We start from the raw sequence: 27,970 nt of genomic DNA on the forward strand, positions 1-27,970 counted from the left end.
AAATGCAAAGCTTGCGCCCACACCTCCACACTCACTTCCCTCCAAGGCCCCAAGGGATCCTTCCATATCTGCCACAAATTCACCTGCACCTCCACACACATCATTTACTGCATCCGCTGCACCCGATGTGGCCTCCTCTATATTGGGGAGACAGGCCGCTTACTTGCGGAACGCTTCAGGGAACACCTCTGGGACACCCGGACCAACCAACCCAACCGCCCTGTGGCTCAACACTTTAACTCTCCCTCCCACTTCACCGAGGACATGCAGGTCCTTGGACTCCTCCATCGCCAGATCATAGCAACACGACGGTTGGAGGAGGAGCGCCTCATCTTCCGCCTGGGAACCCTCCAACCACAAGGGATGAACTCAGATTTCTCCAGTTTCCTCATTTCCCCTCCCCCCACCTTGTCTCAGTCAAATCCCTCGAACTCAGCACCGCCTTCCTAACCTGCAATCTTCTTCCTGACCTCTCCGCCCCCACCCCACTCCGGCCTATCACCCTCACCTTGACCTCCTTCCACCTATCACATCTCCATCGCCCCTCCCCCAAGTCCCTCCTCCCTACCTTTTATCTTAGCCTGCTTGGCTACTCTCTCTCATTCCTGATGAAGGGCTCTGGCCCGAAACGTCGATTCTCCTGTTCCTTTGATGCTGCCTGACCTGCTGTGCTTTTCCAGTAACACATTGTCAGCTCTGATCTCCAGCATCTGCAGACCTCACTTTCCCATGTAACAGGGGTCAGTGTGGGGACCGGCCGGTGCGTGGAGGCGGGGACAGTGGTTGGGGGCGGGGCACTGGCTGGAGGCGGGGACAGTGGTTGGGGGCGGGGCACTGGTCTGGAGGCGGCGGCAGTGGTTGGGGCGGGGCACTGGGCTGGAGGCGGGGACAGTGGCTGAGGGCGGGGCCATTGGTCTGGAGGCGAGGGCAGTGGTTGGGGGCGGGGCACTGGTCTGGAGGCGGGGGCAGTGGTTGGGGGCGGGGCACTGGTCTGGAGGCGGGGGCAGGGCAGTGGCTGGGGGCGTGGCCGATGGCGGGGTTTGTACCTGGGGACAGGATTACTGCTTGGGGTGGAGTCGATGTGATGACACCGATGAGGTGATGGGGGTGGGGTCAGTAGCTGGGGGCGGGGTCTTCATTCACGGCGGCATGACGCCATTTCCATGGTAACGGAAGCGGTGGTGACCTGACCAGCCGCCATGTTTAACATCAAATTATTGCTGCTCGGACCGCGAGAGGTACCTGAGAGTGTGGCAAGGAAAGGGGCACCGGGGAGGGTGGATAACAGAGAGTGTGTGTGAGACTGAGAGAGAGAGAGAAGGCGAGGGGGTTGTCGTGAACATAGAACAGTACGGCACAGGAACAGGCCCTTTCGGCCCACGATGCTGTGTCAAACATGACGAATTCACATCTATCTGCCCTTGGTCCATATCCCTCCAACTCCATAAATGGAGGAGGTAAAGAGACAGGGTTTAGCAGTCGAAGTTCGCGCTGTAGAAAGCACTGCGTGGGAATGTGGTGAAGACAAGTTGAATTGAGGCATTCAAGAGGACACTGAATGGTTATTTAAATAGAGAGGTGGTGGCCGAGTGGTTTTATCACTACTTCGTCCAGAGACCCTGGTAATGGTCTGGGGAGTCAGTTCAAAACCTGCCTTAGCAGATGGTGGAATTTGAATTCAATAAAGATCTTGATTTGGAGCAATTCGGGATGGGTAATAAATGCTGGCCTGGAGCGACACCCATCCCTCACCCATGCATGAATAAATAAAAACAAGATGTGTGGGGGATATGGGAAAAGCAGGAGATTGACACTAGGAATAGACTCAGTGGATGCATGATGGACCAAATGGCCTCCTTCTGCACATAACATTTCTGTGATAGATTCTAGATAGTTCCAGGAAATTCAGAGCTATCTGCCCCTCATTCCCTCTCTCTGTCAGTATGTGGGCTCTGCATGACGTGATAATTTGTCTGATTTTAACTGAAAATTATAGAGCACTTTTAAAAAAAATCAGTCATGGGGATATGGGCACTCCAGGCTGGCCAGCAATTATTACCTGTCCCCATTTGCCCTTGAAAGGGTGGTGGTGAGCTACCTTCAATTATTGCTGTAGATCAGTGTGCTGTAAGTCAACTTGCACTGCTCTTAGGGAATTCCAGGATTTTGACCCAGTGACAGTGACGCCTCATCTTCCACCTCGGAACACTTCAACCCCAGGGCATCAATGTGGACTTCAACAGTTTCCTCATTTCCCCTTCCCCCACCTCACCCCAGTTCCAAACTTCCAGCTCAGCACTGTCCCCATGACTTGTCCTACCTGCCTATCTTCTTTTCCACCTATCCAATCCACACTCCTTCCCCACGACCTATCACCTTCATCCCCTCCCCCACACACCTATTGTACTCTAAGCTACTTTCTCCCCACCCCCACCGTCCTCTCACTTATCTCTCCACCCTTCAGGCGCTCTGCCTGTATTCCTGATGAAGGGCTTTTGCCCGAAACGTCGATTTTACGGCTCCTCGGATGCTGCCTGAACTGCTGTGCTCTTCTAGCACCACTAATCCAGAATCTGGTTGCCGGCATCTGCAGTCATTGTTTTTACCTTTATATTTCCAAGTCAGGATAGAAAGTAGCTTGGGGGAATGAGAGAGTTTGCTGAGGATGGTATTCCCATGTATCTACTGCACTTGTCCTTTTCGATGGAAGTGGTTATGAGTTTGGAAGGTGCTTCTAAGGATCTTTGAATTTCTGCAGTGCATCATTTAGGTAGTATCCACTGTTGCTATTGTGCAATGGTGATGGTGAGAGTCGATGCTTGTGGGTGTGATGTTACTCAAGAAAATATCTTAATAAATATGCTGATGAGATGTCAATGGGTAAACTGGGGAATACAGCTGGAATTGAATTGTGGAATTTTCTCAATGAATCTACTGTTGTCAAATATGTCAAATGATACACACTGGTAGAGAAAGCCTAGAAAAAATGGTTTACAGCACGTTCCTATATTTGTGACACATGTGATTTCAGCACTATGATAGGCACAGGAAATCTGTTTGGGGGATTTGAAATATTGAGTTCTAGGGAAGATGGGAACAGAATTGAGAAGTGACAACATGGTAAATGGAACACCTGTATGCAAGAAAGGAGAGATGTGGAAAGCCAGAAACTGTAGGTCAGTGAGTCAAACATCTGTCGTATTGATGTTGCTAGAATAACTTGTTGAGATTATAGCAGGATAGTTAGAAAATCACAATTTCATCATGGCTTTGTGAAAGGGGAAATCTGTTTAACTAATGGAAGTTTTTCTGTCAAAGTAGCTTCCATGGTGCACAGAGATGAGCCAGCAGAGGTGGTGTTCTATTGTATTCTTGATCATATCTCCACTAGATGACATCATAACATGTGACAGTGATGTAAAAATCTCCATTTTTTGTCTGTCTATTTCATTAGCAGTTCATCTGCTAGTAGTTAGTCAGTTCTGTGTGGTAGAATTTGTGGGTTTGGAACGTGATGTTGAAGAAGCCTTGGTGATTTGCTGTATTCCATCTTCAAGATATTGTATACTGCTGCTACTGAGCATTGGTGGTGGAATGAGTACAGAAGTTGGGTGTCAGTCAATTGGGCTGCTTTGACCTGGATGATATCAGGCTTCTTGAATGTTGTTTGAGCTGCATTTATCCAGGCAAGTAGGGAATTTCCATCACACTCCTGACTTGTATTTTGTAGATGGAGAGTCAGGATGTTTCAGGATTCCTAGCTTCTGATCTGCTATTGTTGCCACTGTATTTATATGCCTAGTCCCCAGATCAGTTTCTAGTCAATGTTTATTCCCAGCATATTGATAGTGGGAGAATCACAGAGGTTTTATTGTGCAGAAAGAGGCCAGTTGGCCCATCATGTTTGCTCCAGTTTTCCAAATAAGCATCATGACTTACTATTATTCTTCTCATTTCCGAATAACCTTACACATTATCTCTATTTGAATACTCAACTAACACCCTCTTAAATGGCTCAGTTGAACCTGTATCCACTATACTTCCTAGGAATGTATTCAAGACCCACACAACCCATTGTGTGTTAAAGATTTTATTTTTCCCTCATCTTTATTTACTTATTTTGCCAAATACTTTAAATCTGTGTCCCATCATTCTTGATCCTTTTATGAGCTGGAGTAAATTCTCCCTACCTACTCTATCCAGCCCTCTCGTGTTTTGAAAACTTCTATGCACTCTCCAACCTCTCCAATCTCTCCTCATAACTGAAGTTCCTCATACATGGAACCATTCTTATAAATCTCTTCTGCACGCTCTCTAATGAGTTCACATCCTTCCTGTAATGTGCCATCCAAAACTGTACACAGTACTCCAGCTGAGATAAAACCGAGTCTTATACTCTATACTCCATGTCCCTGTTAATAAAGCCCAGGATACTGTATGCTTTATTAACTGCTCACTCCGGCTGTCACTCTTAAATGATCTGTGTTGATATATAGGAGAAAGTGAGGACTGCAGATGTTGGAGATCAGAGCCGAGAGTGTGGTGCTGGAAAAGCACAGCAGATCAAGCAGCATCCAAGGAGAGGGAGGATCGGCGTTTTGGGCATAAACCTTTCCTCAGCCTTCATTCGTGTCCTTTTCTCTGTGTTCTTTTGGAGTTCTATGTTTTCTTCATAGATTAGATGCTTCCAAGTTAATATCATTTGAAAAGTTTAAAATTGTCCCCTGCGTAGAAAGTGTTTATAGCAATAGTAATGCCATTGAATATCAAGTTAAAATGATTACATTCTGACTTCTTGGAGATGGTCATTGCCTGGCATTTGTGTGGCACAAATGTTACTTGCCACTTATCAGTCCAAGCCTTGAAATTGTCCATACATGACATCTACTTGTTCCCCTTTTTGTTACATATTTAAGGAATTCTACTGAATTAACAAAACAATTTCCCTTTGACAAACCATGTTGACTTGATTGTATTCTAATTTTCTAAATGGCAAACTTGCTTAAATGAGTATGAGGTAGTAAATTAATAGCTGTAAGAATATGGTCAGTGGAGGATCCCCAAAGGCTAAATTGTTGGTGATTTAAAAGACCAAAGTAAGTGATTTGGGGGCTAGTTCTTTTGCAAGGTAGTGACAGAGGCTCAATGCAGAAACTATGGAAGAAAGCAGTGAACCTGTATCCATGAGAAGATATTTCTCGTATTTGGGAGGATTTTAATTGGGAGGTGAGAGAAGTGGAGCAAGGTGAGATGCTCAAAGAGAAATGTGCCAGAGGATTAGGAACTCTGCCTAAGGCATTTGGTGACGAGAACTAGACTGTTATTGAGATGGCCTTAATCGACAAACAGTTAAAGATGTAGCCAGGAAATGGGGGTTCATTAAGCAGAAAAGTATAGTCAGCCCTAGGCTAGATTTCTGTTAACACTATGTTGCTACTGCTGTCATCCACAATAACTTCCAGTCGGGTTGCTGCACACTTATACAAACTCTTGAATTTCTCACTTGCAGAGTGGAAAAACTGTTCTGGCCAATTTTCTGTCGGATGCAACTGAAGCCATTGGTGGTGATTACAGTCCAACACAAGGTGTCAGGTCTGTGAGGAATTTTGTTTAAAGTGGCACTTCCTGTCTGACCATCTTCTATAAAACCAGATTGCTGCGTTGACAGCAGATATTTACCAGTTTATTACACATTCTGTTCAGCAAAGTTCACTGAACCACAGCACCTTGAGACTGTTGAAGTTTGCAGTTTATAGCACAGGTGGCAAACAGATTGATTTAGATTACTTACAATGTGGAAACAAGCCCTTCGGCCCAACAAGTCCACACCGACCCTCCGAAGAGCAACCCACCCAGACCCATTCCCCTACATTTACCCCTTCACCTAACACTACCGGCAATTTAGCATGGTCAATTCACCTAACCTGCACATTTTTGGATTGTGGGAGGAAATCAGAGCACCCGGAGGAAACCCACACAGACACAGGGAGAATGTGCAAAATCCACACAGACAGTTGCCTGAGGCAGGAATTGAACCCAGGTCACTGGCGTTGTGAGGCAATAGTACTAACCATCGTGCCACTCGTTGGTTACTGAGATCAGGGGTGGTGAGGAACAGAAAATTTCCTGCTCCAAGCTGCCATCTAATGGTTATTGTGAAACAGGTATCTGACAAACATAGATTAGACATTCCTGTGATGATTATAAGACCGTAAAGCGAAGAAATAGTAATGAGATCATAGCAGATCTGATAACCCTTAACTACTTTTCTTCATAACTCTTGATACCCCCCTTCAATATACTTAACAACCCAGCCTTCAGAGCCGGATGCATTAAAGAATTGGATAGGGAGGAATTTTTTTAAGTGATTACATAAAACTTTCTCATTCAATGTGTCAATGTACCTACTAGAGAAGGAGCAATACTTGACTTTCTGTTCGCAAAAAAGACAGGGCAAGTGACTGTGGTGTCAGTGGGGGAGCACTTTGGGACAGGCGCTCATAATTGTATTAGTTTTAAAAAGATCTAAATTGAAGAAAGGCTAATCTTGACGGTATTAGCTAGGAGCTTTCAAGAGTTGATTCCAGGAGGCTAGACATAGGAAAAAGGACATTTGGGAATTGGTAGGCCTTTAAAAATGAGATAAGGAGAGCTCAGAGATAGTATGTTCCCGTTAGTGTGAAGGGCATGGCTGGTAGGTGTAGGGAATGCTAGATGACTGGAGAAATTGAGGCTGTGGTCAAGAAAAAAGAGGCGGCATATGTTAGATATAGACAACTGGGATCAAGTGAATACCTCGAGGAGTATAAGGGCAGTCGGAGTATACATAAGAGAGAAATCAGGAGGGCTAAAAGGAGTCATGAGATTGCCTTGGCAAGTGGAGTTATAGTCATACGGTCCTACAGCATGGAGACAGGCCCTTTGGCCCAAATTGGTCCATGCTGACCAAAATGTCTACCAACTCTAACACAATTTCCCTGCACTTGGTCCATATCCTTCTAAACCCTTCCTAAACATGTATTTGTCCAAATGCTGTTTAATTGTTGTTAATGTACCGGCCTCAACCACTTCCTGGCAACTCATTCCATATGCATACCACTCTCTGTGTAAAAACATTGTGCCCCTCAGGTTCCCTTTTGTTCTTTCCTTTCTAACCTTAAACTGATGCCCTCTAGTCCTCGATTCCCCAACCCTGGGAAAAAGACTGAGTGCATTCACCCTATCTATGCCACTCATAACCTTATACACTTATGTATTCTCCCCCTCAGTTTCATATTCTGTAAGAAAAAAAAGTCCTAGCTTGTCCAACCTCTCCTATAGCTCAGACCCTTGGGTCCTGGGAATATCCTTGTAAATTGCTTCTGCACTCTTTCCAGTTTAATAACATCCTTCCTGTACTAAGATGATCAAACTGAACACAATACTCCAAGTACAGCCTCACCAACATCCTGTACAACTGCAACCTTAAGGAGAATGTAGAGATTCAATAAGTACAATTAAGGACAAAAGAGTAACTAGGGAGAGAATAGGGCCCGTTCAAAATCCATGTGGTAGTCTGTGTGCAGAACCACAGGAAATGGTTCAGATACGAAACAAATATTTTGCATCAGTATTCACTGTGGGGAATGATGCAGAAGGGAACTTGTGGAAATCAATAGCGATGTCTTGACAAGAACACTGTGGGGAGTTAGGGAAGGGATTGCTGGGCCCCGAGCAGAAATATTTGTATCACTAACAGCTGTAGGTAAGATGCCAGGACTGAAGGTTGGCTAATGTGGTGCTATTATTTAAGAAGGATGCTGTGAAACCTGAGAGGGTACAGAAAAGATTTACAAAGATGTTCTGGGCCTGGAGGTTTTGAGTTATAGGCAGAGGCCGAATACGCTGGGGCTTTTTTCCCCCTGGAGCATTGAGGGCTGAGCGGTGACCTTATGGAGGTTTATGAAATCATGAGGGGCATAGATAGAATGAGTAGTCAAGGTCTTTACCCAGGGTAGGGAAGTCCAAAACTAGGGGGCATAGATTTATGGCGAGAAGGGAAAATTTTAAAAAGGACCTGTGGTAACCTTTGCATGCAGAGGATAATGTGTGTAAGGAAGGAGCTGGCAGAGAACGTGGTGGAAGTAGATACAATTACAATATTTAAAAAGCATCTGGATGGATATATGAACGGGTTTAGCGGGATATGGGCCAAATGTTGGCAAATGGGACTAGTTCAGATTGGAATATCTGGTCAGTGTGATGAATTGGATCAAAGGGTCTGTTTTCGTACTGTATGACTCCAATTCCAGAAATCCACTACCCTCTGAGACAAGAAATTGCTTCTCACCTCTTTCCTAACCAGGCAGAACTAACTGTCGGGCGACTGTCTGTATGGAATTTGCACAGTCTCCCCATGGGTTTCCTCCGGGTGCTCCAGTTTCCTCTCTCAGTCCAAAGATGTGCGGGTTAGGTGAATTAACCATGCAAAAATTACCCATAGTGTTCTGGGATGTGTAGGTTAGGTGAATTAGCCAGGGGTAAATGCAGAGTAATAGGGGAATGGGTCTTGTTGTGTTACTGTACGGAGAATTGGTGTGGATTTGTTGGGCATAATGGCCTGTTTCCACATGGTAGGGACTCCATGATTCTGTGTATCAACAAACAACCTGATGAGCCTCCACTTTCCCCAAAACAACACAGGAAAGACAAACAGCAATCATGATGCATATTCATGGTGCATACACATTTTCAGTTGATTGGGCAATTTAAAGCTTTGTACATATTGCACTTTCTGGTGAAACTATGGTAGGCACAACAGCTGTGCAATTTTTAATTTTTGCATGCCTGTCTTGGCCAGTCAGTTCTAGCTGTTTTTGATTCTATGCTTTCCCTATTGGTGCACTTTACATGGTTATGCTCCCAGTCTTAAGAGACAAAGTCTCCTTCTCCTCCCTAATTTAGGTTGGATGCTGTTTCTTTAGATTTGAGGCAAATTTTCTCCTTATTTTAGATTCCCTTTTCCCTGGAAATAAGTCAATCATCTTCCCACCTGTTCTTTCACATCCTGTTACAAGAACTAAACCCAGGTAATGTCATTGAAAGGTAATTTTAATGTGTTCACGATATGTATTTATTCCATTCCGTATGTGCTGACAGTGGGTCCTTGACTCATTGGCTGCCGATGATTCATCCTGAACTGTTTTGTTAGTAGTAGCTTGCTATTGCTTTGTACTCAATTTGGGGAGAGGAGTGGAGAGGTCCAACGTCTACATCAGCAGGAACAGGAATTGAATCTGTGCTTTTGGCATTATTCTGAACGAGCCAATTGAGCTAACCTCCCAACCTGTATTTAGATTGCACCTTTAATGTAGTGTAGCACCTTAAGGTTCAACAAAGGGCTGTTAGTCCTACAGTAACTGAATTTCTTGCCTTTATTGGTTTCAAGCATTACTGTGGGCTACATTAGGGATGGGCTACAAATGTTGGCAACGCCAGCGTTACACGAAAGAATGAAAAGAAAGAAATAATTAAGGTTTGCAATAAAACAGAATAAATGAGGAAATATTAGTTCTGATTAATACGTTACATGCACTTCAACTGGACCTGTCAGCCTGAGGTAATTTTGAATATCATTTTATATATTTTAAATTGTATGTAAATTGACTTTATTAATGCTAAGCAAACAATCTCATCTTCTAGGATTCTAGAGTATGAATGTCCAAATGTGATTGCCAATGGGAAAAATATTGGTTGTGAAGTGGAACTCTGGGACTGCTCTGGTGATCAGAAGTAAGTCGTATGTTCATCAAATGAGTGTCCACAAGCTTCAGAGCATTCAAAATTTCAAACATTCAGAAGATTTTGTGTAAAGAAGTTTGTCAGTCCCAAGTGATCGTCCACATATCCTCAGACCATGTTCTCGATTCTCCAGCCTGGGGGGGGGCGGGGGAATTCAACTGCACCATGTCCACCCTGTAAGATCTCTTCACAGTCTGGTACAATAAATGAGATCTTCCTAAGTTGCAGCTAAACCAGTATGAGAGAGAGAGTTCCTGGGGGGGGGGGGGGAGGAGTGAAAAGGGAACTTGTTTCCATTGGGACAGTTTTATGAGTGAAGGCATTAACCTGATTTCAGTTAGAAACAGGAATTGATGTTTTGTTTCATTAGGGGAAATCACCATAGCTTGCAAAGTATTTATATTTCAGTTTGCAGAAGTCCTGTTTGAAGTAAGGTGTATGAAGAGTTTCTCCTAGAGAAAGCAGTTAGTTTAGAAGAGTTAGGAAGTAAGTTACCTCACTGTTAGTTCCAGACCAGAAACGTTTAGTTAGAATCTTGAAAGGGGTATTTTAAGCTGGGAGCGTCTAAACTCTATTATATGAATATTTGAAGAAGGGGCTTATAGATTACCAAGACCAGGAATTAAAAGGAAAATTCATGTCAAACCTATAGATATGATTGGAAAGGAAATTCTCTTTGGTGTTTGAGGACAAAAGAAGGGTGCTGTTGTTAAATGGAATTTTTACTGTTTCAAAATCTTTCAAATTGTGTTTCATGAAAATAACTTGGTTTCTTCAATTTTATCTTTCTCTTTTACGTGATATACATATGTTTTGTTGTTAAAACCAGATCTGCATTATTTCATGCTTGTGTTTCAGTGAAAGATCACCTTGTTAAATTAAAACCATAGAATCTTTCAAGCCATATTTCAGTCTGAGATCTAACTAGTCCATTAATAACGTCAGTTGGGATCATTACAATATATAGAATTACAGAGAAGTTACAGCACAGCTGAACCAGCCCATGCTAGTATTTATGTTCCATTAGAGATTCCTTCTATCCTTTCTCATCTGACGATTTGCATAACCCTTCTTTCTTTGTCTTTCAATGATTATCTAGTCTCAACTTAGATAAGCACTCACCTTTGTGGAGGTAAATGCCAGCACAGACTTGACAGGGTGAATGGCCTATTTGTGTCTGTATATTTCATGTAATTCACCAAACAGATATAAGGCAATGAGAATGTGAATCAAACTCCATAAACAGCTTCTTTAACTATTCTGAAAATGAAATTGCTCATTGATTAATCTATAACTGGAGATGTACTTGAATATGTAGTAGATCTGACACATTGATGATTTATAATCTGTGTGCATGTATCTCCCCTCCTATTTACTATAAGAATTAAGCTAAGTTTGTGAAGTTGTTTGTTTCCTCTCTGAAGGTTTGAGACTTGCTGGCCAGCTTTAATGAAGGATTCCAATGGAGTTGTCATTGTGTTTAATGTCGATGTACCCAGCCACCTGAAGGAAATCGAGATGTTCTATTCTTCCTTTGTGCAGCAGCCACGGTTGCATGACTCTCAGTGTCTACTAGTTGCTCACCATAAACCCAACTCAGCAGCTGGCAAAGGGCGACCTAATCTTGGTAAGTGTGAAGGAATGACATTACTCTTGACAACAGCTAAATGACACATTGCTCTCCAATCAACAATCAAACACCTTTGATATCAAATCGAACTTGTAGAGGAATGATTCTATGACTCTTGACACTAATGCTAAAACTTTAACATTGAAAAAAAACACATAATTTCTAGTTTCCCTTAAAAAAAGGGGACAGATTATCTGAGGCATGAGATTGCTACTCTGCTCCTATATTGTTGTATTAGGACAGAACTCTATATTTCTCACTAACAACTCCAATCCCTAATCCTTTAGCAGCATTCTGGCTGCGGTGGTGTGAGGACTCAGGGCACCTAAGTGTTTGCAGACTGGGTGGACTTGATGGCTTTGTATTTCTGATGGCGAGAACCTGTGGTGGAGGCGGGGGAGTGATCAGGATGTTTCTTTTTCTTTTACCTGTTCCTTTTATTTCTATTTTGGTTTTTAATTCTGTCTTTTGTATACTAAGATGGTGCCGGATAATGGCAATTTTGTACAGTTTTCAGTGTACTCCTGTATTCTTTACTTGAGTACACATGACAATAAAATCTAAAATCTAGTATATCTGAAATCTTGCTGTTTCCATGAAGTTCAGGACAGTCAGGGTATAACAAACCTTTGTCACAGCAGTAGTTCCTGTATTCTGTGATATTAAACCACTTTGGGCACTTCAGTTTCTATGCAAGGGTGAACACATAGGTAAGTGTGGGATAAGTGACAGTTGTTTAAGGGGTTAGGATGCCAGACAATGAGTGAGTGCTTAGGGTAGGTTGAGGAGGGTTTGGCAGACTTAATGGAGGTAGAGGTAGCATTGAATCCAGTGGGAGTGATGGAGACCACTCAAGGTTTTGTCCTTGCAACTTTCTTGAAGGTAAACAATCTCAATTTCTCCAGTGTGTACATAGAATTGAAGTTCTCTCTCTCTCTCTCTCTCCATTTCTCTTTGTCTGTCTCTCTCTGTCTCACACACACACACACACACACTCCAGTTGAGGCTAAATCAGAGTTTTATGCAAGATTAAAATACTTTCAGCATTGTGCTCTGAGCAGACAGGAAATCCACTGGGTTTGAAAGGTAGAGCTGGCAGAATCTGCAAGAGACCCATGGAAATGTTACTAACTGCTGTCAGCATATTGGCTGGGATTTCAGATTTTGACCTAAATTGGGAGAACCCGCTGAATCTATAATTGTGAACCCATAGCAACAGGACTGAGAGTGCACAGTGAGCAGGCTGGTGCATGTATGGAATGAGCTGCCAGAGGAAGTAGTAGAGGCTAGTACAATTACAACATTTAAAAGACATCTGGATGGGTATATGAATAGGAAGGGTTTAGGGGGATATGGGCCAAATGCTGGCAAATGGAACTAGATTAGGATATCTGGTCAGCATGGACGAGGTGGACTGAAGGGCCTGTTTTTGTGCTATATATTTCTGTGACTCTAAACAAAATTACTGTCTGTTTCTTTGACTATTTCTGCTGACTATACAAATCTAGGTGGGAATACAAGTTGTGAAGAGGACATAGGCTGCAAAGAGATATGGAAAGGTTAGGTGAATCGAAAACAATGTGGCAAATTGGGAACAATGTGGGAAAGTGTGATGTTATTCACTTTGATAGTAATAATAACATAGTATTTTTGAAATTGTGTAAGACCTATAAGTGTGTATAAGTGTACAAGGGACACAGTTTGAAAAGACAACAAGCTAATTCTGTGCCCCTTGTACACTTATACATCTACAATCATAGAACATAGAACAATACAGCACAGAACAGGCCCTTCGGCCCACGATGTTGTGCTGAACATTTGTCCTAGCTTAAGCACCTATCCATGTACTTATCCAATTGCCGCTTAAAGGTCACCAATGATTCTGACTCTGCCACTCCCACCGGCAGCGCATTCCATGCCCCTACCACTCTCATCATTAAGCAAGGCAAATTGCAGTTTGGTGTTCATTGTAAAGGTACTGATGTTGTCATTGGCTGTCAATTTGAGGATGATGTCCGCTCAACAATAAGTGTTTTGTTGTGGGTTTTCATGTGACTGTGTACAGGCCAATTCTCACCCCACAGATCTATGGACACATTGACCAGGAAGGTTCCACTTCCATGAGGAAGTGGAATCTAGAGTAGGATTCTCTTTCCTTTGCTTCTCTGTCCCTGCTCTGCCTCATCATTAGGACTTCTGGACTCGGGGTGATGCAACTTCATGAGTAATTGAGTGATTAATGACTTTTGAGTAATTGAAAACAAACTCTGATAATTGAATAATGTTCAGTATCAGTCACAATTTCTCAGACACTGAAGCAGACCGCATTCAAAAGACCTGAAAGATATCCAGATTTGGGCTTATGAGTAGCAAGTGACAATCGCACTATGAGTGCCAGGCAATGACCATCTCCGACAAGACAGAATCAAATCTTCAGCCCTTCAAACCTTCACGTTCAATGGCATTTCCATTGGCACCCCCAACATCCATTGACTATAGACGTAACTATACCATCACTACAAGAGGCTAGGAATACTGTGGTGAGTAATTCACCTCCTGATTCCCCAAAGACTATCCACTAGGTATAAGGTGCAAATCAGAAATGTGATGGAGTGGACCCTATTTGCCTGGATGAGTGTAGCTCCAACAACACTCAAAGTTTGATACCATCCAGTACAAGCAGCCTGCTGCATTGGTACTACATCTACAAGCATCCATTCCCTCCACCACTAACGCTCAGTAGCAGCAGCATATACTATTCCAAGATGCAGAGCAGAAAGTCACCAAGGCTTCTTTGACAGCACCCTTCAAATCCATGATCACTCCCATCCAGAAGAACAGAGGCAGCAGATACATGAGAACACCACCACCTACAACTTGCCCTCCAAGTCACTCACATTCTTGATTTACATGAAAAAATAGAATCAGGAGGACGTCATTCAGCCCTTTGAATCTGGCTCTCCATTCAATATGATCATGGCTAATCATCCAACTCAATACCCTGTTCCTGTTTTCTCCCCATACCCTTTGACCCTTTCGCCCTAACTTCTCCTTGAATAGTTAGATATAGCTCTTATGGTAAAAGAGTCAAAGGATATGGGGGGAAAATGGGAAGATAGTGCTGAGTTGGATGATCAATCATGATCATATTGAATGGTGGAGCAGGTTCAAAGGACTGAATGGCCTACTCCTGCTCCTATTTCCATGCTTTTGTTTCTCGAACATTCAATGTTTTGACCTCAACCACTTCCTGTGGCAGAGAATTCAGCAGGTTTATCATTCTGTGGTGAAAAAATTTCTCCTCATCTCAGTCCTTAGTGGCCATTCCTAATCCTTGACATCCTGGACTCGCTGGTCATTGCAAATATACTTCCTGTGTTTATTCGATCTAATCCTGTTAAAGATTTATAGGTTTCTATGAGATTTCTTCACCTCATTCATCTAAGCTCCAGTGAATATAGTCTTGTCCGTCTCCATATATTAAGCTAACCGTCCCGGGAATTGGTCTAGTAAAGGACACCATAACTGCGTCCAGTACTTCAGGTGTGGTTTCGCCATGACCCTATATAATTGCATGAAAACATCCCTGCTCCTGTACTCGAATTTTCTCACTATGAAGGCCAACATGCCATTTGCCTTTGTAAAAGATCATAGAATTCCTACAGTGTGGAAACAGGCCATTTGGCCCAACAAGTCCACACTGACCCTGCGAAGAGTAACCCACACAGATCCATTCCTGACCCTATTACTCTACATTTAACCCTGCCTAATGCACTTAGCTTACTTATCCCTGAATACTATGTGCAATTTAGCATGGCCAATTCACCTAATCTGCACATTTTTACATTGTGGGAAGAAACCGGAGCACCTGGAGGAAACCCACGCAGACATGGGGAGGATGTGTAAACTCCATACAGACAGTTGCCCGAGGCTGGACTCAAATCCAGGTCCCTGGTGCTGTGAGGCAGCAATGCTAACCACTGAGCCCACTGCTTGCTGAACCTTACAGCAAGTGGTATACAAGGACTCCCAGGTTTCATTGCACCTCCCCCTTTTTCCAATCTATTGTCATTAAGATATTACCTGCCTTCCTGTTTTTGCTACCTTGGTATCTGCAAAAAGCATATTACGCTTCATCTGCCATACATATACCTGTTCTCTCAACTTCTCCGAATCACATTGAAGCACCTCTGCATCTTCCTCACAGTACATCCTTCCAATGAACTTTGTGCCATCTGCAAACCTTTAATTCCCTCATGTAAATCATTAATAAATATTGTGAATATCTGGGGTCTAAGCACTGATCTCTTTGATACCCCACTGATCACTGGCAGCCACTGGGATAACAAAACAAATTATTCCTTCACTTTGTTTTCTGTCTGCTAACTAGTTCTCTAACCATGTCAATACACCACCCCCAGTCTCACGCGCTTTAATTTTATCTGCTAATCTTTTATGTGGGACCTTATCAAAAGCATTTTGAAAGTCCAAGTGAACAAGATTCACTGGTTTCCCCTTATTAACTCTACTATGTATATCTTCAAAATTACAGTGGATTTGTCAAGCAGGGGATTTACCTTTTGGAAGTCCATGCTGACTTGGATCTTGTTACTGTATTTTAATTTCTGTCCTATTAAATCTTTTATAATGGACTCTTGCATTTTACTCATTAAGGAGGAGAAAGTGAGGTCTGCAGATGCTGGAGATCAGAGCTGAAAATGTTTTGCTGAAAAAGTGCAGCAGGTCAGGCAGCATCCAGGGAACAGGTGATTCGACGTTTCGGGCATAAGCCCTTCCTGAAGAAGGGCTTATGCCCGAAACGTCAAATCTCCTGTTCCCTGGATGGTGCCTGACCTGCTGAGCTTTTTCAGCAACACATTTTCAGCATTTTACTCATTACCAATGTTTGGCTAACTGGTCTGTAATTCAATTTTTTTTTTCTACCTCCTTCTTCAAATAAGGGAGTTACATTAGCTCCCTCCAATCCATAAGAACTGTTCCAGAGCCAACAGAATCTCTGAAGTATGTAGCTGTTCCTTCAGTGTCGCTGGGCCAAAAAACTGGTTAACATCCTCACTAACAGCACTGTGGGGACACAAAGCACATGGACTGTAGTGGTTGTAGAAGGTAGCTCACAGCCACCTTCTCAAGTGCAACTAAATACTGGCTCAGGGTGATGCCTTTATCCTGTGAATGAGTAAGAAAGGACAATTCAGTAGTTCTACTTTTTGACATGCAGAGATCTTTATTATCAATGTTGTATTCTCTAGTTTGTAAAAGGCTGAAATAGCACAACTGGGTTCTTTTCATTAAAGAGTCTTGAGAGATGTGGCTGAGAAGATACTCCAGGGAATTTCCCCTTAACAATTAGGTGAATGGAATATTGGTCTGACATTTTATTTTGGCAATATTCAAGTCCAACCCAAGTTCCTTTTCTGCAGAATTGAAGAGATGTCAACAACACAGGAGGGTTCCACATACTGTAGGTCACGTATGACTATGGTGGTCAATTTAGTTTCAGTAAGGTATGACCAAGTTTTTTAAAAGATTGTGTTTAATAATCTCACTAGAAGGCACATGATGTCATGAATATTGTAAATAGTATGCAGGCTACCACACACGGACAATTCTGACACCAGTGCAGATTTCCCTCCCCTCCCCTATCAGCGTTCCGCAAGGACCACTCCCTTCGTGACTCCCTCGTCAGATCCACACCCCCCACCAACCCAACCTCCACCCCCGGCACCTTCCCCTGCAACCGCAGGAAATGTAAAACTTGCGCCCACACCTCCACACTCACTTCCCTCCAAGGCCCCAAGGGATCCTTCCATATCCGCCACAAGTTCACCTGTACCTCCACACACATCATCTATTGCATCCGCTGCACCCGATGTGGCCCCCTCTATATTGGTGAGACAGGCCGCTTACTTGCGGAACGCTTCAGAGAACACCTCCGGGCCGCCCGAACCAACCAACCCAATCGCCCCGTGGCTCAACACTTTAACTCTCCCTCCCACTCCACCGAGGACATGCAGTCCTTGGACTCCTCCACCGGCAGAACACAACAACACGACGGCTGGAGGAGGAGCGCCTCATCTTCCGCCTGGGAACCCTCCAACCACAAGGTATGAATTCAGATTTCTCCAGTTTCCTCATTTCCCCTCCCCCCACCTTGTCTCAGTCGGTTCCCTCAACGCAGCACCGCCCTCCTAACCTGCAATCTTCTTCCTGACCTCTCCGCCCCCACCCCACTCCGGCCTATCACCCTCACCTTGACCTCTTTCCACCTATCCCACCTCCATTGCCCCTCCCCCTAGTCCCTCCTCCCTACCTTTTATCTTAGCCTGCTTGGCTCTCTCTCTTATTCCTGATGAAGGGCTTATGCTCGAAACGTTGAATTCTCTATTCCTGAGATGCTGCCTGACCTGCTGTTCTTTGACCAGCAACACATTTGCAGCTGTGATCTCCAGCATCTGCAGACCTCATTTTTTACTCGCAGATTTTGAAGATGTCTGTTTCAGATTTTCTCAACAGTTGCAGTCATATTTAGAATTGAGATGAACTTTCTTGTTCACCAAAATCTTTGGAGTACAATTCACAGAGCCTTGTAATTTGCTGAGTCAAATGCTTTGGTCAGGTCACTGAATGTAATTGTTGTGTTGTTGTTATATTTATTTTGATATGTCTGACAAGAAAGACCATGTCAGGGGTTCCTCTGGAAAGTTGAAAGTCACACTCTGACTCTGGGCGGGTGTCCTCAGACACAGGAATTGGTGTTTCGGGAGAATGTAGGTCAGGACCTTCCTGCTATGGACAATAGGGAAATATCTGTTTCCACTGCATGATTAATCTCTCTTCATGAAGATAGAAAAGTAGATTATTTTTAGAAAGTGTGAAACTTAAATGTTGTTCAAAGAGACGTGTGCGTAGTTGTACAAAGACACGAATTAACATGCAGGCAATTGGGAAGGCAAATGACGTGGTCATCTTTACTTCAAAGGAATGGCAGTACAAGAATCAGAAATGAATACTTCCACTTGCAAGAAGGATTCAAATGAGGGAACAATGCTTAAAAATAAGTTATTGACCATTTAAGATGACAATGAAAATTCTGCTTTCTTTAGGAGGGTAGTGAATTTTCGGAATTCTGTTCTCCAGAGGGTTGGAGGTGAGTCATGGAATACTTTTCAAAGTTAGTTGGATTCTTGACTAACAAAGAAGCCAAAGTTATCAAAGGCAGGCCAGAATGTGGTGTAGTGGTCACAATCAGATTACCTCTGATCGTATTGATTGGCAGAGCAGGTTCAAGGGACTGAATGGCCTATTTCTGCCTCTAAGTCATGTTCATTTGTCTTCTTACAATTGACTTTTCAGACCTTTGTGATTCTTTGTCTATCTACTTTTCTCTGCTTTGAAAAACCTTCTTAAAACAACATTTTCACTCAGGCTTCAATCACCTCCCCTCATGTCTCTTCCGTAGTTTGGGATTTCTGTTCTTTCCAATAACCTTGTGTGCCTAAAAGTGTTTTGAATGTGAAAGTTATTGTATCGCTGAAAGTTCTTGTTGCCTGGGGAAAAAATACTTAGAGCAGAAAACAGTGTGATAAATCTTGATTTAAGCCATTTGATACCCATGCTTCTTATCAAAAAGGGTTCTGATACAGGGCTTTATTAGTCTAAAATATCACACTACCAAGGGAGGATAATAATCTGAAACCTATGCCTAAGTCTCACTGGTGTCCTACTGCAGCTGAATTTCTCAATCTAAAACGTTTTGGGAAATTTTCCAAGATTTTGCATTCTCACACAAACTCCTATTCTAATGCTTTGCAGACCCCAGTGAACAGAAAAAATGCAATTGCTCCTTTATCAATTGTTTTTGGTAAGATTATTGTCATCTCTCAGAACTATGCTTCTGAGACAATCTTAATCTACCACTCTTTATGAGTAAAGAGAGCTCTGTGTTTCTGAAAGGCGACTCCAATTAAGGTTCTTTCAAAAATGTGGAGTTGTATTTCCATTCCAACAATTCTTTCATTGTGCACAACTGTCAGGGAAAGGCAAATCATGCCTCCTCTTCACAACAGTTAGCTACTATTTTCTAAAATTTAAAGGTCCTCACAGCCACCTTGAGAGCTGCTGTGGAATGGTAATACATAGAACATAGAACAGTACATCACAGTGTAGGACCTTCGGCCCTTGATGTTGTGCTGACCTTTTATCCTAGTTGGGAATGTGATGTTGGAAAAGCACAGCAGGTCAGGCATTCCTGATGAAGGACTTATGCCTGAAACATCAATTCTTCTGCTCCTGGGATGCTGCCTGACCTGCTGTGCTTTTACAGCACCACATTCTCGACTCTGATTTTCAGCATCTGCAGTCCTCACTTTCTATTAGACCTTTTATCCTACCCTTAAGACCAAACTAATCTACATACCCTTCATTTCACTGTCATTCATGTAAATGTCCCTCGTGTATCTGACTATGCTACCATTGCCAGCAGTGCATTCCCAGCACCCACCACTCTATGTAAAGAACCTACCTCTGACATCTCTCCTAAACGTTCCTCCAATCACCTTAAAATTATGCCCCCTCATGATAGCCATTTCCAACCTGGGAAAGAGTCTCTGGCTATCTATTCTACCAATGCGTCACATCCTTTTGTACACCTCAATCAAGCCATCTCTCATACTTCTTCACTCTAGCCCTAGAGAAAAGCCCTAGCTCCTTCAATGTTTCTTCATAATTCCTGCCCTCCAATCTAGACAGCATCCAGGTAAATCTCCTCTGCACCCACTCTAAAGCTTCCACATCCTTCCAGGTGACCAGGACTGAACACAATATTCCAAGTGTGGTCTAACCAGGGCTTTATAAAGCTGCAGCATAACCTCGTAGCTCTTAAACTCAGTCTCTCTGCTAATGAAAGCCAACACCATACGCCTTCTTAGCAACCCTATCAACTTGGGTGGCAACTTTGAGGGATCAATAGACATGGAACCCAAGATCCCTGTCGCTCCACACCGCTAAAATACATATGATAAGTGTGATGTTAGGGTATTGGGATGGTAGAATGCCAAGGCGTAGGGGTAGGATGCCAAATATGTTGGGTGCCAAATGGGAATGGGTTGGGTGCCGGGATTCAGGCAAATAATGCAGATACATGTGAGAATTTTCTTTTTGTTTTGTGTGCAAGACTTATCCAGGCAATTTTCCATGTTCATGGGTAGATGCCAGTGTTGTAACTGTACTGAAAGAACTTGACAGGGAAGCTGCAAGTGCTATTGCCAGAATGCTGTCAGGGCCCATATCCAGTGCCTTCAACCTTGAGATCATGTGTAATTAATCAAATTGACTAAAGATTGGAATCTAAGAAAGAGAATCATTGGAGGAGGCTGAGATGGATCATCCAGTTGGCACTTCTGGCTGAAGATTGTTGCAAATGCTTCAGTCTTATCTTTTGCACTTATGTGTTGGGCTCTTCCATCATTGAGGATGGGGATATTTGTGGAGCCACCTCCTCAGCTGAGATATTTAATTGTCAGCGAGCTCTGTCTGTGTTGTTTTGGCATGTAAGTAGTCCTGTTTGGTAACTTCATCGGTTGGCATCTCCTTTTTAGATATGGCTGGTGCTGCACTCTTCATTGAACCAGAGTTGAGTGAGAGATATGCCAGGCCATGAAGTTGCAGATGGTGCTAGATTGTGCCCAGTCTTGAGTTGCTAGATCTGTTCCAAAATCTGTCCCATTTAGCCAGGTGATAGCACCACAAAACAAGATGGAGGGTATTCTCAGTGTGAGGGCAGGCTTCGTCTCCACATAGACTGTGCAATGGTCTCTCTCGTAGATAATGTCATGTACAGATTGGTAGGGATGGGGCCAAGTGTGTTTTTCCATTATTGTTGGTCCCCTCGCCACGTGCCACAGATCCAGTCTAGTTGCTACATCCATTAGGACCCGACTGACTTGATCAGTAGTACTGCTGCCGAGCCACTCTTGATGGTGGACATAGAAACAACCCACTTATAGCACAATTTGCACCCTTGCCAACCTCAATGCTTCCTCCAAGTGTTGTTCAATGGAGGAGTATTGATTCATCAGCCAAGGGAGAACAGTGCATGGTAACCACCAGGAGGTTTCCTTGCCCATGTTTAACCTGAAGCCATGAGACCTCATGGAGTCCAGAGTCAATGTTGTGGACTCCCAGGGCAATTTCCTCCTGACTGAATATCACTGTGCTGCCACAGTGTGTTTTTCCATTATTGTTGGTCCCCTCACCACGTGCCACAGATCCAGTCTAGTTCTGGATCCAGTCCAGATCTGCCCAGTCAGTGAGAAAAGTCTGAAGTGTATCTGGGACATTGTCACAAAATCATACCTTACAGACAATGTCAGATTGTTGCTTGACTAGTCTGTGAGATAGCTCTTACAATTTTGGAACTATCCCCCAGATATTAGTAAGAGTGACTTTACAGGATCAAAGGGTTGTTTCTGCAATACCTTCTCTGGTGTCTAGGTCAATATCAGTTTCATTTCTTTGTTGAATTCGTAATAACTGATTCAACTGAGTGGCCTGTTAGGTCATTTCAGAGGGCAGTTTGAGAGTCGACCACACTGCTGAGGGTCTGGAGTCACATCTAGACCAGACCAGATGAAGAAGGCAGATTTCCTTCCCCGAAGGACATTAATGAGCTCTCTAGGAATCGCAACAGCAGCAGCCAGATCAGTGGCACCACAATTACTCTGTCATACAGCAAGGACGATTGAAGTATAGTAGCAGTGGTAGTGATAGCGGACCTTATATCAGGCACTGAAGGGCATTTCTATGGTGTGTGTAAGACTCCAGAATTATACGTTATCTCCCTGATGCCAGGGTCAAGGATGTCTCTGAGTGAGCACAGAATATTCTGAAAGGGGAGGGTGAGCAGCCGAACGTGGTCTAATTGGTACTAATGACATAGAAAGAAAGATGAGGTCCTGAGGGAAAGTTGAAAAACAGGAACTCCAGGATTGCAATCTCAGGATTACTCCTTGTGCTGCATGCTAGTGTTGCCAGAAATAGGAAAGTAACACCGTTGAATGAATGGCTGAACAGTTGGTATAAGAGGGAGGGCTTTAGATATCTGGAACATTGCGATCTCTTCCAGGGCAAGTTGGATACCAACTTGTGGAATGTTTCAGAGAACATCTCTGGGATACATGCACTAAACAGCCCCATTGCCCTGTGGCCGAACACTTTAACTTCCCCTCCCAATCTGCCAAGGACATGCAAGTCCTGGGCCGCCTCCACCACCCAACTAGAGCCACCCGACACCTAGAGGAAGAACGCCTCATCTTCCACCTTGGGACCCTCCAAACACATGGGATCAATGTCGATTTCACCAGTTTCCTCATTTCCCCTCCCCCCACCTTATCCCAGATCCAATTTCCAACTCTGCACTGCCCTCTTGAACTGTCCTGCCCATCTATTTGCTCTACCCTCCCCTCCAACCTATCGCCATCGCCCCCCTCCCATCTACCTATCGCATTCCCAGCTACTTTCCCCTCAGCCCCACTCCCCCCATTTATCTCTTAGCCCCCTTGGGCCATCCCCTCATTCCTGATGAAGAGCTCATGCTTAAAACATCAACTCCCCTGCTCCTATGATGCTGCCTGACCTACTGTGCTTTCCCAGCACACACTTTTCGACAATGATCTTCAGCATCTGCAGTGCTCACTTTCTTGTGATAGGCTAAGGAACGTGGTGGGATTAGCAGTTTGAAGTGTATTTATTTGCATTCAAGGAGTATAACAGATAAGGTAGATGAGCTTAGAATTTGGATTAGTACATGGGATTACGATGTGGTAATTATCCATTATACAGGAACTTGGTTGCGAGAGGGGCAAGACTGGCAGCTCATCATTCCACGGTTTAGATGTTTTGGTAGCTGAACTAAGAGATGCTTAATCAATGAGGCCATATGGATACAACCTGGGAATGAGAAAGGTCCAATCACTATGGTGCGATTATACATCAGGTCTCCCAATAGCGAGCGAGAGGTAGAGTAAGAGATGTGTGAGCAGATCATGGAAAGATGCAAAAACAACAGTTGTTGTACTGGATGTTTATAACTTCCTCAATATTGATTGGGACTGCCATAGTGCCAGATGCTTAGATGAGGTAGAATTTGTTCGGAGAGTTAGGAAACAATATGTAGGTAGTTCAACTCAGGAAGGGGCCATATTCGACCTTGTACTGGGGCATGAGCTTGGTGAGGTGATCAAAGTTTCAGTGGGAAAGCATTTTGGGAACATGGATCATAATCCCATAAATTTAAGGTAGTTATGGATAAGTATACAGCTGGTCTTCAGCTGAATGTACTAAATTAGGGGAAGGTAAATTACAACATTAGGCAGAACCTGAAATTAGATTGGAAGCAGCTGTTTGAGGTTAATTCCACATCTGACATATAGAGTCACAGAGATATACAGCACGGAAACAATATGGGAATCTTTTAAAGGCCAGTTGATCAGAGCTCAGGATCAGCTATTTCTATGAGGATAAAAGATAAGGATGGCAAAATTCAGGAACCTTGAATGACAAGAAAGGTTGAAAGTTTAGTCAAAAAGATAAAGGAAATATACATAAGATTTAGTAAACTGAAATCAGGCAAGGCCCTTGTGTATAAAGGAAGCAAGAAAGAACTTAAACAGGAAATTAGGAAAGCTAGAAGGGGTCATTAAAATATCCATGGCAAGTAGGATTAAGCACAAGGCATTTTACACATATATGAGGAGCAAGAGAGTAACTAGGAAAAGGGTAGATCCATTCCTGGACAAAGGAAGGAATTTATACCTGGAGCCAGAGGAGGTGCATTAAAGAGTACTTTGCATTAGTATTCACCAAGCAGAAGGACATAAATGATGGTAAGTTAGAGATGGGTATGTTGACTCTGGCCATGTCAGTATTAAGGAAGAGGAGCTGTTGAGTGTTTTGAAAAACATTAATGTCGATGAGTCCCTTGGGCCTGATAGGACCTATCCTAGGATACTGAAGGAAGCAAGGGAGGAGATTGCTGGGACCTTGACAGAGATCTGTGTATCCTCTTTAGCCACAGGCGATGTCACTGAAGACTGGGGAATGGCCAGTTGTTTCTTTGTTTAAGGGCAATAGGATTCATCCTGAAATTATTAATCAGTGGTAGGGAAATTATTGGAGAAGATTCTTAGGGACAGGATTTGTCTGTATTTGGAGAATGTTCATATTAGAGAGAATCAGTCTCTGAAATTTGATTGACCTTTTTTAATAAAATGACAATGATGATTGAGGGTAGGACAGTGGATGTTGTCTAGTGTAACTATCACTGTATTCTAACAGATGAAAGGCTAAACAGAAAATCAATTTTTCAATGTATAATTTCAGTTACATCACACTGTAAATTTTTGCTATAAATTCTGTGTTACGATCGAGCCCTCCACTATCACCTGATGAAGGAGCATCACTCCGAAAGCTAGTGTGCTTCCGATTAAACCTGTTGGACTATAACCTGGTGTTGTGTGATTTTTAACTTTGTACACCCCAGTCCAACACCAGCATCTCCAAATCATGACTTCATCAGTCAGGGCATTGAGTATGAAAGTTGGCAAGTCATGTCGCTGTGCCTAGAACATGCTGTAAGGGGAGATATTAGAAGCAGATTTGTTAGCCAAGTTTGAGACATTTATAAGGAGACAGGGAATAGAGAGCTGTGGACCATGTAGAGAAAGATGGGATCAGTTTAGAATGGCTTAGTTGGTCTGTTCCTGTGACGTTCTGTTCTGTTTATTTTTGGTGATATACACTCAATGGGCTGAAGATCCTGTTCCTGTGCTGTACTGTTCTATATTCTAACTCTCGGCCTAAATCACGTTCACTGCATTTTTTTAGTCACTCGGTCTTTTTCCTATTTAAAATAATTTGAATTCTGCTTCCCATTACAAGTGCATGTTTCATCAGATTAGTATCCAAGTTGTTTGCACACAAACCAATCCTAAAAAATGTGTCTTATTAATCACTCGCTCAATCTGCCTAGCCATCCTTAATAGTTTGTGCACATGCTCACTGGGTCTCTATCTTCCTTCATCTCCTACCAACTCTCACTTTTTCTACCAAACTAGGTCTCTACACATTTCTCTGCATTATCATCTGCTACTTTTGCCCATTTAACCCAAACTATGGTCTTTTGAAATTCACAATACTTCCAAGCTTAGTATTATCTGCAAATTCTGAAACTGTGCCCCAAACACCCAAATCTAAGCAATCTATACAGATCAAGAAAAGCACTGCCTTTCATCCATGGGGATGAACTCCACTGCAAACTTACCCCAGTCTGAAAAAAATTGTCTCCTCTCATTCAGTCAATTTTGTTGCCACTATCCCTTTATTCAATAGGTTTCAACTTTGTTGGCAAGCCTATGATGCGACATTTTATCAAATGTCTTTTGGAAGTCACTGTGCAGTACATCAATTGCAACACTGAACAAAACTGTAACCGTATCAAGATATTCTAAATTAGTTGCAATTTGTCTTTAGCAAATCTGTGAACTTTCCTGCATTAACTCACCGATTGTCCAAATTATCATTCTTGGATTATTTTTACTAAAAGCGCCCATGCCAGATTAAACTGACTAGACTGCAGTTGCTTGGCTTAGTTTTATACCTTTTTATTTTGAACCAGGATGTAGCATTCACAATTTTCCATTCCTCTTGCACCACCCTTCCGTTTAAGGAGAAAAATTGGCCAGTGCCTCTTCAGTTTCCAGACTTGCTCCTTCTGCATTCTCTCCCCTTTTTAAAACTGACAATTCTAATTTTCAAATCTCTCCATGTCTTCACCCTTCCCTACCACTGCATTTTCTTCCTGCGCCATAATCCTTTGAGATACTTGCACCCCTCTAACTCCACCCTTGAACATCCCAGATCTAGGTGTCCCACCATTGGTGGCTGTTCCACAGAATATTAATGGTCAAGAAGGTGCTGTGGTGAGCATGGCAGGATGAAAAAGTAACCAAATGCAGGAATTTTGTTTCTATTCCTAATGATATTGCATTTCTTGTTAGCCCAGCACCTGAACAAATTGACTTTGATCCATTCAAACCTAGAGGATGATCCAGAACAAGTGCGCACAGCTTTTCGGCAGTTCTTGGGGGCAGTCGTCAGTTCTCTATCCGAGAGCAGAGACAAAGAGGAGATGTCAATCATCACCTAAGAACACCACTAAATCCTAAAGGTTTTCAAATTTTTTGTTTGCGGTAATCACAATCAGACTCCTAAATCATTTCCACTGCATTTTTTTACTCACTCAGCCTTTATCTCATTCAAAATAATTTAAATTCTGCTTCCTATTACAGGTGGACTTTTCATCAGATCAGTATCCAACTTGTTTGCACACCAATCCTAAAAGACAGAGAAGTGCTTGTAAAAGTATACACAAATTAGGAAATATTTTTTGGTGAAAACCAGTCAGCAACAAATTGGCAATTTGCATATTATCCATAATATTGATTCCATACAATGATATTATTGGATTTACTTAGGTTGGAGTTTCTACAGGTTGGTGTTTAAACAATACATTATTGAGCAGTGCCATACTTTTTACAGAATACACTGGTCAGTGGCAGCATGCCATCATTGTTTCTGCGAGTTGCAGGTGATTCTTATCAAAGCTGGCTGTTAAGTATTTATAATATCTACTTTGCAATGTAAGTCAAATTGGCAATTAGTTAGGCACATTCAGATACCCAAACTAAACATTATCTTTGTGTATAACTCTGAATAAGCAATACAAATTCCAAACTCCCTGTACCTTAATTGATGTATTAAAATATATATTTTGTAAAAAAAATTGTCTGATTTCTCCTGTGTAATAAACATGAAGATTTAAACATGAGTCTGGTACCTTAATTAGTTAATGAAATAATAAAACTGACTCTTAAATGTGATTCATTTATTCCATGTATTTGCCATTGATATGGCATACCTAGCAATGGCAATTGAAGGATAGTGAGTGAATTAATTTTTTGACTGTTATAAATAAATGCCTGTTTTCACTGCTTGTGATATTCTTTGTTTTGTTCATCAGAGGAAAAAGATTTAAGTATTCAGCCTTTTATGCTTTGTAGAATTATTTGACTGGATACCTGGTGAGTTCTGATCAGGTTTGCAGATCCTTTTTGAATTTTGACATCATATTTTAGTCAATTGTTCAGAAAGATGGTGCTAGATTTTCTCATTGAATGATTATGGTAATGGGTGAAAATATTCTTGCCTGGTTACATTCTTATTTACCCAGTCACAAATAGCTTAGAAAATATTTGCTTCTCACTCCTACCCTATGAAAACCCTGAAGCATTTATACTTTATCCAAAATCATACCATGTGGGATATATATGCTAATGACATCATTTTCTAATTCTCTTTCTCTGTTTCCAATTTGTGGTACTGCTTAGAGTCATAGAGATGTACAGCACGGAATCAGAACCTTCAGTCCAAATTATCCACGCCGACCAGATATGGGCCAGCACTTGACCTATATTCCTCTAAACC

General features: G+C 42.7%; 1 protein-coding gene across 4 annotated transcripts; it reads left to right on the plus strand.

Annotated features, from left to right (window-relative positions):
- The first annotated feature begins 1,159 nt into the window (after positions 1–1,159).
- On the plus strand, positions 1,160–27,477 carry ift22 (intraflagellar transport 22 homolog (Chlamydomonas)). 4 transcript variants are annotated; one of them, XM_060848076.1, is made up of 6 exons: positions 1,160–1,238; positions 5,510–5,592; positions 9,682–9,771; positions 11,205–11,407; positions 26,485–26,676; positions 26,776–27,477. In XM_060848076.1, the coding sequence occupies exons 1-5, from the start codon at positions 1,200–1,202 to the stop codon at positions 26,631–26,633; spliced, it is 564 nt and encodes a 187-aa protein (XP_060704059.1). In that variant the 5' UTR covers positions 1,160–1,199; the 3' UTR covers positions 26,634–26,676; positions 26,776–27,477. The 4 variants fall into 4 exon arrangements, with proteins under 4 accessions (XP_060704059.1, XP_060704058.1, XP_060704060.1 ...); XM_060848075.1 differs by having other exon boundaries at positions 26,485–26,654; XM_060848077.1 differs by lacking the exons at positions 26,485–26,676; positions 26,776–27,477 and adding an exon at positions 16,852–16,932.
- The last annotated feature ends 493 nt before the right edge of the window (positions 27,478–27,970 follow it).

The sequence above is a fragment of the Hemiscyllium ocellatum genome, chromosome 31 (genome assembly GCF_020745735.1).
Source record: "Hemiscyllium ocellatum isolate sHemOce1 chromosome 31, sHemOce1.pat.X.cur, whole genome shotgun sequence".
In the NCBI taxonomy this organism is placed as follows: domain Eukaryota; kingdom Metazoa; phylum Chordata; class Chondrichthyes; order Orectolobiformes; family Hemiscylliidae; genus Hemiscyllium; species Hemiscyllium ocellatum.